The sequence below is a fragment of the Geotrypetes seraphini genome, chromosome 9 (genome assembly GCF_902459505.1).
Source record: "Geotrypetes seraphini chromosome 9, aGeoSer1.1, whole genome shotgun sequence".
In the NCBI taxonomy this organism is placed as follows: domain Eukaryota; kingdom Metazoa; phylum Chordata; class Amphibia; order Gymnophiona; family Dermophiidae; genus Geotrypetes; species Geotrypetes seraphini.
The window spans coordinates 76,235,659-76,250,095 of NC_047092.1; the positions used below are offsets into that span (position 1 = coordinate 76,235,659).

Below are 14,437 nucleotides of genomic sequence, written 5' to 3' on the forward strand. Positions count from 1 at the left end.
TGAAAGAAAGAATACACAGTCAGAAGGAAACACAACCAGAGACTCATGAAATCACCAGACAGCAAAGGTAAGAAAAATGATTTTATTTTTAATTTAGTGATCAAAATGTGTCAGTTTTGAGAATTTATATCTGCTGTCTATATTTTGCACTATATTTGTCTATTTTTCTATAGTTACTGAGGTGACACTGCATATTTTAAAGTCATTTGCCTTGACATCTTTGAAACCCCCCCAAATATAAATGATAATTAACATTTTCTCTGCATATAGTGTGCTTTGTAGTTTGTTTTTTATTTTAAGGTTACCATTATGAATTAATATGAAGATATTATGTGTACATGAAAAATGAATGGAAGAAATTGGGGCGGGGCTAGGGCAGGATTGGGGGCAGGACTGACAATTAATAGATATCCCCTTTTGATGAAAAAAATAAATGGTCACTTTACTCAATGCAGGCACCCCGGAGGGTTGCCATGCCAGCTGCAGACCTCTTTCACAGAGTCTGTATCTTTTCCCAGGTCAGGGCAACCCCAGGGTCACCGGGGACCTCTCCAGTACCGAAAAACCTCAAATTCAGAGGAAAAAAAACCCATAAAAAAATAATAAAAGTTATCAGAGCAGAGCAGAATTAAACCTTCTCAATTCGCTTACAGAAGGAAAAACTGAGTGGGACACTACAGCCACTGGAGAAAGAGGCAGAGCTGGAGAATGTAAATTTCATCTTTCTGCATACAACTAAGGGCTCCTTTTACTAAGGTGCGCTAGCGTTTTTAGCGCGGGCTAAACGAAAAATACTAATGCAAGCTCTATGGAGGCATTAGCGTTTAGCGTGCGCGGTACTGTAGCGCGTGCTAAAACCGCTAGCACGCCTTAGTAAAAGGAGACCTAAGTGTCATACAAAACACTGCAGATAGACTAATCTTCAACCTAAAAATATTTGACCACATTTCCTCTTTCTACCAAAATCTACACTGGCTAATGGTACAGGAACAACGGTACAGGGACAACGGATCGACACCCCCAAAAGAAGCGCAGAGTGATAGCCATCGGGGACTCCATGTTGAGGGGCACCGAGGGACCAATATGCAGACCGGATATGCAGTCGAGGGAGGTCTGCTGTCTACCCGGAGCCAGAATACGAGATGTGACTACCTGTCTTGATCGACTTCTCAGGACCCAGGATCACTTCCCAATGCTGCTCATCCACGTCGGAACGAATGATACTGCCAAGAACACCCTGGAGGATATAGCTAGAGACTTCGGAGCTCTGGGAAGGAGGCTGAAGCAGACAGACGCACAGGTAGTATTCTCTTCAATTCTTCCTGTTAGGGGCAGAGGAAGGGACAGGGACGAGCGTATCCTGAAGACGAATGAGTGGCTACAACGATGGTGCCGGGAAATGAACTTCGGATTCCTGAATCATGGTGAGGCACTACAGGGACTACAGGGACCAGACGGACTCCACCTGACCAACAGAGGTAAGAACGTCTTCGGACATCGACTAGCCCACCTACTTCGAAGGGCTTTAAACTAGGTAAGTCGGGGGTGGGTACCCACTTTTACACCAGAGCAGTAAGTAACAATCCTGAGGTGGTGAACCAAAACTCCGCTTCCAAGTCCGAGGTAAGTACCCTTACTGCAAAAGATTCGCTAGGAGACACTTTAACTCATCAGGAGCTTAGTAAACACCAAGAGTGGAGTGCTATGTATGTTAACGCACACAGCCTAGGGAACAAACTTTTAGAACTGGAGACAGAAATGGTTAATGCAGACTTAGACGTGGTGGCTGTGTCCGAAACATGGTTCACGGACTCTCATGGGTGGGATATGACTATACCAGGTTACAACCTGCTTCACCAAGACAGAGAGGGTAAGTTAGGAGGAGGGGTAGCACTTTACATCAAAGAGCACATCAAGACAACCAGGATCATGGATGTCAAGTATACTGGGGAATCCATCTGGGTAAACCTGGCCAGAGGCGGAGAAAAATGCCTGTACCTCGGTGTGGTATACAGACCTCCTAGACAATCAGAGGACAAAGACGCAGAATTAATTGAAGACATCAAGAATATCACCTTGCGGGGGGGGGGATGTTGTTCTATTAGGAGACTTCAATATGCCTGATGTAGACTGGAACACACTCTCAGCGACAAATTGTGATAGCAGGAGGATATTAGCGTCCATGAAGGGAGTACAGCTCAAACAAATGGTGCTAGAGCCTACTAGAGCCCAGGCCATGCTGGACCTGGTACTTACGAATGGGGAAAGCGTCTCAAAGGTCTCGGTGGGAGATGCGCTAGCCACCAGTGACCATAACATGGTATGGTTTAACCTTAGGAAAGGCTTCCCTAGATCTCAAACAAGAACAAGGGTACTCAATTTCCGGGGCACTGACTTTGCACGCATGGGAGATTTCGTTCATCAGACACTACAGGGTCAAGAAGCAACCGATAATGTGGAAGCTATGTGGTCAACCTTGAAATCGACCCTTCAGGAGGCAACTATCCGCTACATTAAATCGGTGAATAAACAACAAAGAAACAAGAGACCCAAATGGTTCACTGATGAGGTCATGTACCACGTCAAGGAGAAGAAAAGAGCATTTCTCTCATACAAACGCACCGGGGAGAAAGAAGCAAACATTGAATACAAGACAAAGTCCGCAGCGGTCAAAACAGCAGTCAGGGAGGCCAAACTTCGAATGGAAGAAACTCTAGCGAAGAACATTAAGAAAGGGGACAAATCCTTCTTCAGGTACATTAGCGACAGGAAGAAGAACACAAATGGGATAGTACGCCTTAGAACGTCAGACGGGAGTTATGTGGAAACAGATTCCGATAAAGCTAAACTGCTGAATGATTACTTCTGCTCTGTCTTTACCTGCGAGGCACCAGGGCACGGGCCACGGTTGGAAACAAAGCAAAGCATGGAAGATCAATTTCAGAATTTTGAGTTCACAACTGCTGATGTTTACAGAGAACTTCCAAGACTCAAGGTGAACAAAGCCATGGGACCGAACAATTTGCACCCACGAGTGCTCAGAGAGCTATGCGATGTTCTAGCAAAACCGTTAGCCATGCTCTTCAATCTCTCCCTAAGTACGGGAAGAGTCCCCCTGGACTGGAAAACAGCTAACGTCGTTCCTCTGCACAAAAAGGGATGCAGAGCAGAGACTGCGAATTACCGACCAGTGAGTCTCACATCAATTGTGTGTAAACTCATGGAAACTCTACTTAAAGGTAAATTAGACACGATTTTGGATGAGGGAGACCTAAGGGATCCCCGTCAACATGGATTCACTAGGGGTAGGTCATGCCAATCCAATCTTATCAGTTTCTTTGATTAGGTGACGGGAAAGCTAGATCAAGGAGAGTCTCTGGACATAGTATACTTGGATTTCAGCAAAGCGTTTGACAGTGTCCCACACCGCAGACTATTAAACAAGATGAAATCGATGGGTTTAGGCGAGAAGCTAACTGCATGGGTCAGTGATTGGCTGAGTGGAAGACTTCAGAGGGTGGTGGTCAACGGCACCCTCTCTGAGACATCGGAGGTGACTAGCGGAGTACCACAGGGCTCAGTCCTGGGACCATCCCTTTTCAACATATTCATAAGAGACTTGACCCGAGGGCTTCAGGGTAAAGTGACACTGTTCGCCGACGATGCCAAACTGTGTAATATAGTAAGTGAAAACAATCTTGAGGATAGTATGACGCAGGATCTGATCACGTTGGAAAACTGGTCCTCGACATGGCAGCTGGGCTTCAATGCTAAGAAATGTAAGGTCATGCATCTCGGCTGCGGAAATCCATGCAAAACTTACACCTTGAATGGAGAAACATTAGGTAGGACTTCAGAAGAACGGGACTTGGGAGTAATCGTCAGTGCAGACATGAAGGCTGCCAAACAAGTGGAGCAGGCCTCATCCAAGGCAAGGCAAATGTTTGGATGCATCAATAGAGGCTTCATCAGCCACAAACCTGAAGTCATAATGCCGCTCTACAGAACCATGGTGAGACCTCACCTGGAATACTGTGTGCAATTTTGGAGACCGCACTACAAAAAAGATGTGCTTCGAGCTGAATCGGTCCAGCGAATGGTCACTAGAATGGTCTCCGGACTCAAGAGTCTCCCATACGAGGAAAGACTGGACAAACTGCAGCTCTATTCTCTTGAGGAACGTAGAGAAAGGGGAGACATGATTGAGACATTTAAGTACATCACAGGTCGTGTTGAGGCGGAAAGCGATATATTCTTCCCCAGGGGACCCTCGGTCACAAGGGGGCACCCGCTCAAACTCAGAGAAGGGAAATTTAATGGTGACACCAGGAAGTATTTCTTCACAGAAAGAGTAGTAGATCACTGGAACAAACTTCCGGTGCAGGTGGTCAAGGCCACCAGCGTGCTCGACTTTAAAAATAAATGGGACATCCACTTGGGATCCCTACAGGGGTCGAGCTAAGGAACTGGGTCATTAGCACTCAGACTTGATGGGGTGGGTCAGAAAAGTGGGCAGACTTGATGGGCTGTAGCCCTTTTCTGCCGTCATCTTTCTATGTTTCTATGAACGAGTACTCTTCATATTTGGCTGCCTCTGTTACAAAGCATTATGATGTCTACTACTCAATTACCTTACTAATCAATTCATATTCGCTGGACCCGGCTGTTCAACACATCAACATACATTCTTCTCCTTCTCACCAGTCAAAGGCTGAACTCAGAAAAGGTTCATCAACAAACTCCTATCATATCAAGCCGCTTCCAGAGACCCAGAAATAAGCCAACTGACCAACCACCTACATGCACTTTAGAAAGCTCTTAAATACACACCTTTTCACTAAATTCAGCAATCCTCCTTAAGATACATTCGAACGCTGTTTCTATCAATGACAACCGCCCAATGTTGCATTCTAACCAGCAGATACTGTTCAGTTCTACCTTTCCCATCCCAGCTATCTACCTTATAATTCTCATTATCTGCTCAGCCATACCATGTGTAACTCGTTGACAATATACCATACCCCCCTTGTAATCCCCAGTCACCACTCCTACCAAGATATGTTGTAGCTCACTGACAATGGTCAGTTTTTACTTCTTTTGTAAATCGCATAGAACCGAAAGGCTTTTGCAATATATAAATAAAAATTTACATTATGTTAAGTTAACTCACGAGTATGGGAAATCATCTATGGTCAGAACTCCTATACACATTGAACCACAAGTTCTTATATTTATATATATGTGTGTGTTTTGCTATTTGATTCAATTATTTATTAATTTTTGTTTAACAATTTATTTAAAATATTTATAGCCTGCATTATCTCACAATTCTAAATGGGGTACAAGTTATTAATACATGTACAATAAAACAGCACACAAAACAAAGCATACAGAAAATCATCTACAAACTACATTCTGCTTTAGATGACTAATGCAATCATTAATAACATGCAGCAATGTAATAATAAAACACTAGCAATTTATACCTAATACCCAGAGAGTGGTGGAAAACTGGAACGCTCTTCCGGAGGGCTGTTGTAGGGGAACACACCGTCCAGGGATTCAAGACAAAGTTAGACAAGTTCCTGCTAAACCAGAATGTATGTAGGTAAGGCTAGACTCAGTTAGGGCTCAGATCCTTGACCTGGGAGCTGCCGCGGGAGCGGATTGCTGGGCACGATGGACCACTGGTCTGACCCAGCAGCGACAATTCTTATGTTCTTAAGTGCAATAAATTTGAATGAAGAATAAAGTTTTTAGCTGCTTAAGAAAATGTAATGTATTTATTTTTGTGTATTTAGACTCCCGAGGCAGGCCTTTGTGGCCAAAACACGATTTGTGTTGAGTCGCTCCTTTAAACCGAGAGTTACTGTCTTGCTTCAATAAAGCTACTTATTCGTGAACACCTATAGAGTGCATTGACTCTCCAGCTTCTTCGCTGTTTAGCTTCTGTGTAACAAGGTAACTGAACATTATCTCCATTATCTATAGATTAGAAGATGGTTGAAACCTATTTCTGTACAATAAAAGGTGTGCATGACTCTCAGAGTATTTAAAAATGTAAGCAACCTCTAACTAGAGTTATAAGGAGTAATGCAATCAAAGAATGAATCTATTAGAAAAGACAGTTAAGGAATTTTCCTTCAGTAGTTTTCTTATACTTGCCTTTAGCTAATATTAGAAGTTGTTTAAGCATAATCAAAAGAAAACAGCTAATCATTACATCAAGATAAGTTATTTCACACTAACCTTGAGCTGTATTTTTTCAGTATGGATTCTAAAGCGTTGACAAGCTCTTCGGAATTAATAAACTTTTGGCTGCTGAGGGTATACATTTTCTCATAAAAGTCCGCAATTTCCATCCGGGCCTGCACAAAATAGCAGAGCTGTTCTGACAAATGTGAGAGGAGCTCTTCCAGCTGAGGAGCTGTGCCTCCAATGGCATTCCGGCCTGTTGTCACCACCTTCTTCAGCTCATTGTATAGCGATGTATAGATGGTTCGGAGAGAATCTTTCCTGCTGAAAAACGATTGTCCACCTATCCATGTAAATAATATGGATGGTCAATTAAAACGACAGAAACAAATCTCTGTGCAACTTTAACACCTCTTAAAAAATACATTTATGTCTTACATTTTTCTTGTGCTAACTTATGGGAAAGGCACCTATATTTTAAGGAACTCCTTTGGAAAATACAGTTATTTCAAGCTAACAAATTCTACTCCTCCAAATATTTCCACTGCAAGTTCCTGTACTATCGCTCCATTTACTAATTTTATACAGTTCTACCAGTATTACTGCTCTTGTAGAAAACTAGAATCTCTGTTCTTCCTTTTAGCATATATATATATATATATAAAACCAACAAAAAGTTGTTGTAGTACATGAGCTTGAGAGATTTCACAGTTCTCTTTAGACTGGCGAGGTCTCAAAATCTATCCCTGTACTGCTCCTGACCTGATCGCAGGGTCTTTAAAAAAAAAAAAAAGGTTATGAGGGTCCCAGCCGATGATCAGTGCCAGGACCTGTGTAACCCAATCTATTTGGGACAACTGTTGAGCTGTCTTAATTTGGCCATGTCCCGACACTAAATATTGCCGGTAACTATCAGTTCCTTCCCAACACTGTCCTGATCTGCCCAATTTCTTTTTAATTGGTGGTCACAGCCAGGTTACGTGCTGCTTAATATAGGTAGCTGGGGGGCCCCAAGTGATTTAAGAGGGCTGAAGCCTCTCTTGCCTGCTTAAATCACTCTGAATATCATCCGGATCATTTTTAGTTACATTTATTTATTACGTGTTGTCTATAGAGCTCTGTGCTTTTCCAGTTCCAATGTAACATAATGTTGCAATTCTCTAGGCATACTACAGTAGACTCTCATCTATCTGGCACCTGTAGGGATTGGCGATTGATAGATAACTGTAGTTTCTGGTTAATGTAAAAAAACACTGTAGCAGCAGGCAGCCGTTACTGACAACACCCCTTCTTCCCTCCCTCCAGCCCCTGAAGCAGCAGAGCTAATCCTGACAATCCCCCCTCCCTCCAGATCCGAGGCAGCAGTGGCACATATCCTGTCAACCTCCCCTCCTCCCTCTCTCGGCCCCAAAGCAACAGTGGCAGCCCCCCTCCCTCCCTTACCAAAGGAGTAGCGGCAGCCGGTGAACAGAAGAAGCACTGTAAACAAGCTGCTTCTGGCCAGCTCTGGCAGGGCCTGTCTTCTGCTGCATCAAAGTGACATGGCAGAGAAAAGAGTCAGGGTAAGAGAGGGAGGGAGGGGGCTGCAGTCAGGACCGGCTGCTGCTTCGGGGTTGAGGTATGGAGGAGGGAGGGTAGGTTGTTTGGAGGTTGTCTGAGAAGCAGGGGAGACTTTTGGTTTTTTTGGCTGGCAATTTTTTGCCGATTGGTTGAGAGTGCTGGTTAATTGAATGCTGGTTAGCCAAGATTCTACTGTATTGACATTCATGCAGTCCTCTGCATTTAACGTCTGCCCACCCCTGGCCTAAAAAGACTATCTATACGGGTCATATAAATGCAATGAGCTAGGAGGCAACTTTTCCTGAGCTTTCCAACCTGTCCCTCTCCTTCAGCTTCCCTTTTGGTGACGTTCTGCATTATCTGAGAGCTCTAAACATTACTTTTGATGCAAGAATCCAGAACCAAGTCTCAGCCTGCCTATCTGACATTCCTGCCTGGTTGTCTCACCACCATCTAAAAACTAAATAAGGCTAAGACTGAGCTCCTTATCTTTCCACCTAAACCCACCAACCTCCCCCCTCCCCAACTTCTAAAGCCTGTCGCTTCTTCCTCTATAATATTACCAAGGAAATCACACATTCGCTGTGAGGAGCGCAGCTGTGCCTTCATACTGCTTCTGTACCCCGCATCTCAAAATTCCTTATTTACCTGACTCTACAGCTTCTTATTGTGCTGGACTCTCCCTCTCACACAGTGTTCATTGCATGGATACATTTTTGCTTCAATCGGGAGCAGGGATGTCTGGAAAAATGGCAAAAAAAAAAAAAATCAAGAGAGTCAGACCGAGATACCCCTGACAAGATGGCGGATCCCTCCCCATTGCCGGCTTTGGAGTTCACAGTGCATCAGTCTGCCCAACTAACAGCGGCAATGACACGTGCACTGGAATCAAAACTAACTAAACCAGTGGTTCTCAACCCTGTCCTGGAGGACCACAACGCCAGTCGGGTTTTCAGGATAGCCCTAATGAATATGCATGGAGCAGATCTGCATACCTGACACCTCCATTATATGCTGATCTCTCTCATGCATATTCATTAGGGCTATCCTGAAAACCCAACTGGCCTGGTGGTCCTCCAGGACAGGGTTGGGAACCACTGAACTAAACTGTCCAGGCAACTTGGGCATCTGGAAAACCTGTTAGTGGATACAAAACGACGCATGTGGGAATTAGAAAGCAGAGTATCAGCACTGGAGGATTCCACTGCCACAGGCTCACCAGCATTTGCCATGTTTGAGACTCGATTGGATGAACATGCGGCCAAGCTGGAAGACTTGGAAAACTGCTCCAGGAGAGGGATTTGTAGGCTTCCCTGAAAGCCTCCCAGACCAGCAACTAGAGAATCTCCTGAAACGATGGTTACAGCAAGAGCTCCCATTACAGGCGGGAATGGGCTCCATATGTCTTGAACAGGTGCATAAGGCTGGGCCGTCCAGGCACTGATCATACAAAACCAAGGATTATTGTCGCTAAAGTACATAACTATTTGCACAAGGTAGAAGTACTACGCATCTATCGTACAAAAAGGGAAGGGCTGACCTATGAAGGCCATTCCAAAAAAAATTCAAGACTATTCAGCTGGCTTATCTGAAAAACAGAGAAAATATCATCCCATTTGTGTCTCTCTTGCTGCTCAACAAATCCAATTTCAATTCCTATATCCTGACTTTTAAAAATACAAGTGGATAACAAATAGAAGACTCATTGGAGGTAGCTCATACATACGTACATTCTTTGCCCTCTTGACCTGCACACTTTTTTGGTGCTCCTTTTTTTGCTTTCTCCAAGTTTGCTAATTCTTTAAATGATTTGTTATTCTCTGTGGTGATCTGGCCTTGTGATGCAGGGCCTCCTGCATTCATAATGAATCTCGTCTTCAGTACTCATGTGATGTAGTACTGGAGATATGTTTGGGTTAGATTTTGTGGTTTTCTGTTTGGGGATAGGGATGGGTTTGGGGTGGGGTGGGAGAACCTGACCGTGCACATGTATAGTTTTGAGGTAGACTGTATTGGGCTGTTGGTTGATTGTATGATCTTGCATAACATTCTAGCTTTCCTTCTCAAAGCCCAGAAAGGTAAGAGCGGGGGGGGGGGGGGGGCGGCTGGGCACCTCCCCTTTCAAAGTTTTGAACACAGCTGCACTCCCTTTCTCCTTCTCTGTGTCTGCTAACCAAAAGCATATAATATCTTGGAACGTGGGTGGGATCATATCCCTGATTAAGCAAAGCAAGATTCTGTAGGCTCTATAGAGGCATGGTGCTGCAATTGCCTGCTTACAAGAAACTAGACTTTCTGCTGAAGAGCATCAAAAGCTGAAGCACTCTTGGGTTGGGAATGTTTACTATTCTTCTCCTAGTTGTTGATTTGGGGGTGTAACGGTATTAATTCACAAGTCCTTACATTGCCAGGTTACCCCCCTTGCTGATGGACCCAGAGGGTAGATTTTTGTTACTTGAATTAAAACTACAAGGTAGAGAATTAGTACTACCAGTGAACAGGGACAAATCATTTTATAGACATCTGTTATCCCTGTGTCTTCCCTATAAAAATTGTAATTTAATGGTAGTGGATGATATGAACCAAGTTATGGATGCTCAGTTGGACAGATCCACTGGGTCTCCTTCATCATCTAGAAAACCAGTAAATGATTTATCTGTTTTTACCTCCTCTTTAAATCTAATAGACGCCTGGCAATCACTTCACCCCTGTGAGCAGAATTACACCCATCTCTCCAGGGCCCATGGCACATATTCACGGTTAGACTACATCTTTATCCATCAACAATTTTTTTCTTTTATTTCTTTTGCGAAAGTAGCTCCTGGAGAGATTTCTGACCATTACATGGTATGGGTGGACATGTACCCTCCAGCCTATTACCAAGGCAAGAGAGGATAGGTTTTCCCTTCTTATCTATTTCATGACCCCCACTTTTTAAGTTATCTTCAAACTAAATGGGATGATTATGTTCAACATAATTCACAGCATATTACGCAGCCAAAGCTTTTTGAACTGCAGCTAAGGCAGTGCTGTGGGGATGATATGATCGCGTATGTCAGTGCCAGGAATAAACGCCTGGCAGCAGGTCTCTTAAATTTGGAATGCCAACTAGAGCATGCTAAAAGAAAGTACATTCAATATCCCTCGCAAGGTAATATTGACATTTTGCATGCTACTCAGCTAGCCTTAGATTCTTTGAATGCCTGGTTAGGCGTAATTATTGAATGCCGGGTTAGGCGTAATTATTCCACAAGCTCGGTCCTATTATTTCTTTAGAAAACAAGTGAAGACCTATCTGTTTCATAAATTTATTATATGATATCTCTTTGTTTCCTTGATTGTATTTCCTGAATACCTGAATTTTTTACCGATTGTTCAGTTCTCTTTTTTGTGAGCTGCCTAGAACTGTGTGGTGTAGCGGTATACAAGAATAAAGTTATTATTATTATTCCCGTATGCTCTTATACATCCAGGGGTGCTGAAGGAACTTAGGGAAGTTCTGGTGGCTCTGTTGAGTGACCTTTTCAATGCTTCTCTAGAGTGGTACAATTTATTTATTTTAACATTTCATTTTTAACATTGTAAACCAGCCAGGTGCTCGGCGATGGTCGGTATTTTAAAATTAATAAACTTGAACTTGAACTACAAGAGGATTAGAGAAGGGTGGATGTAGTCCCTCTACACAAAAGTGAAGTAAGGAAGAAGTAGGGAATTACAGGCCAGTAAGTCTGACTTCTGTGATAAGCAAAATAATGGAAAACTTTTTAAACAGAGAATGGTGAGGTTTCTGGAATCCGGTGGATTACAGGACCAGAGGCAACATGGATTCACTAGAGGTAGGTCTTGTCAGACAAATCTGATCAATTTCTCTCCTTTGCTATCGTAAGCACACCATCTAAGTACAAGGAATTTGGGTTGCTGAATATTTGCTACCTTACTAATAGCTTGTGGTATGCGCCACATTAATGATTGGTATCATATAACTACAGATTTTACAGTTTCAAATTTGGAATTATCTTTGATGAATAATGTACATTTTAGCTATTATTTGCATTCAATGGGCCAGCCACAACCTGGGATTCTGAAACTCTCACATATTTTGCCTTCAGTAATCTCAGTTTAGTGCTGGGTTGCTAGAGACATCAATTTTCTATAAAGGTATCTCCATATCTGCCTATTCGATTTAATCCTTGCTTCTCTACAGGATTGTTCTTCTTGACCTTCAGAGATGGGAGCAGAAGGGCATTAAATATTTATAACAGGGTGTAAGTTTGGAAGGTAAAATAAAATCCTTCACAGATTCTCTATATCAGCACAGGATGTCTTCCCCTACTTGCAATTGAAACACTGTCTGAATCATTAAATCAGGCTGTCTTTAGCAATATTCAAAAGCTAAGCTAAAAGACCACTTTTTTAAGGCAACTTTCAACTCCTAACTCATACTCACCATAAAATTACCTATGTCCATTCTGCAAGAAACTCCTCAAAACCTACATTAGGGTGGTCCACTGTAGTATGCAAAAAAAAAAAAAAAATCAACCTTGTCAAATCTTGTCTCCACAAGGCTTATTTTTGTCCACTAGCTAGAACTTAGACTTGGGAACCAATAGAAGATACCCACCTTAGACTTGGGAACCTAGGTTAAGCTTCCCAATCATTGGAAACTCAGTGAAGAAACCAAAACTACAGGCTTGGGAACCTGTACTAAGAGACCCACCCATGCACAGCTATCAGGCGTGACCTATACGGCGATAAGGTTGCTGTTTCAAATTTCTTGAACTAGTAGTGGCAATGCCACCATGGACCAAGGCAATTTTCCTCATAAAAAATGCAAAACAAGAGTTTATATAACTTGAAGAGCTGACCATATTTGGATGTTAATGTATGCCATTACTATGGAAAATTCCATACCTTTGACCTTTATTTTCAGGAACTGTTTGCTTGTGTTGAAAAACAAAACCAATTTTTTCAGGACTGAAACATACTCTTTCTAATAGAGTTAGTTTGAAAATACCCAATTTCTGACATTTTTTTTGAAAAAACACACACTTTAAATTAAAATTATAAAGTAATGAGATTAGCTTATAGGTCAGGTCACAAAATAACAGGCAACTTTTATAGGAATAGCTTCATTATTACAGGAGCTGCAGAAGGCTAAACTTTGAAATTTTTTTAACACAGTCCATTTTTTCGGCCCACTTTGAGGCTTTTTAATGTATGTCAGTTTCAAAAAATGAAAATCTGAGGTAGTTCCATTGAATAAATCGTAAAAAATTATATAAGATTGCCAAGTTTCCATTTATTTAGCTTCATAGATCAAGGAAATATTTTTATTCAAAGTTGCCAAAATTTGCTATATCTCCACAAGTATTCCACTGGCAGATCTTAAACTTTACCAGAGTTTGTTTGGGTCTTGTAAGATTCATCATACAAAGTTTCATTAAAATCCGGAATGACCCATGGGCTAACCTTCGTGGTCTGAATCCCGAAAATGAGATGGTATGAATAGGCTGGAACGAGTGTCAATGGCAACCCAAGTAGCTGGAAACTAAGGTCAGTACAAGGTAGACTTCTAAGGTCTATGGCCCAGAAATAAAGAAAAAAAGACAATCCAGAGCTGGAGAAACTTAGAAAAATTATAGGAGAGCTACAACCACTACTCCAGGAAGATAAATTACTAAAAGACATATTCCCAGCTTCACCTGTGCTGGCCTTCCATCAGCCACCTAATTTAAAACAAAAACTGGTAAAAAGCAAACTCCCCACACAAACCCATGAAGAAGAGAATGGCACATATTCTTGTGGTGTGACAAACTGCAAACTGTGCAAGCACATCTCAAAGGATCCCACGGTCACTCATGTGGGAACAAACATTCAGCATAAAGGATCCTTCAAATGTTCATCTTCTAATGTGGTGTACATCATTCAGGGCAAAAAGTGCAAAGAGGCATGTTACATTGGTGAAACAAGCCAAATGCTAAAGACCAGAATCAATCTACATAGATATCATATTAGGAATTGCAATACCAACCAAAATGTCACCTCTGTCGGATACTTTGGAAAAACTAACCACTGCACCAATGATTTTATGGTGAGAACACTAAAAGGGAACTTTAAAACAATCCAAAAACATAAAACCTCAAGATGGCGGATGTGTAGCGGTGACATCCCGACTGCGTTCTTTACGTCAAAAATATATTGCCTTTTGCTTCCTAGAGAAGTTAGCAACATGCCCCATACTAAGAGGAAAGGGGCCGTGAGAGTATCTCAACCCGCGGCCCTTACCTCTTCAATGACACAACAAACGCTTCAGCGTTTCTTTGAGCCGTGGAACGCTGCTGACCCTCGGACTTCCCAGTGTCGGCAGACCTCCGCATCGGCTCTTAGTGAGGGAGCACTTGAGCCTTTGGAATGGAGACATCCATGTCACTGCCTATGATCTCTGCACCACTCTGTCCAGCGGGTGGGCAGAGCAGCGACTCGTTCTCCGGAGGGGAGAAGGGAGTTGTCCCGGAGCAGGTAGCAGACAGAGCTACACTCTGGGCTGGAAAGCAGGGAAGGAAGAACTCTGAGGGAGCTGAAACCCCTGATAGCACATTGGATATCCTTCTGGAGGCCATAAGGAGAATAGAAGAGAAGGTGGGGGAAACTGCTTCAGATGTTCAAGCATTAGTAACTAAAG

General features: G+C 42.7%; 1 protein-coding gene across 1 annotated transcript in view; it reads right to left on the minus strand.

Annotated features, from left to right (window-relative positions):
- Positions 1–14,437, minus strand: part of C9H12orf66 (chromosome 9 C12orf66 homolog) — a 43,701-nt gene that overhangs the window by 10,839 nt on the left and 18,425 nt on the right. Inside the window, exon 2 of the mRNA XM_033959335.1 lies at positions 6,250–6,538. Coding sequence (XP_033815226.1) covers positions 6,250–6,538 — 289 coding nt within the window. The remainder of the gene's footprint in view (positions 1–6,249; positions 6,539–14,437) is intronic.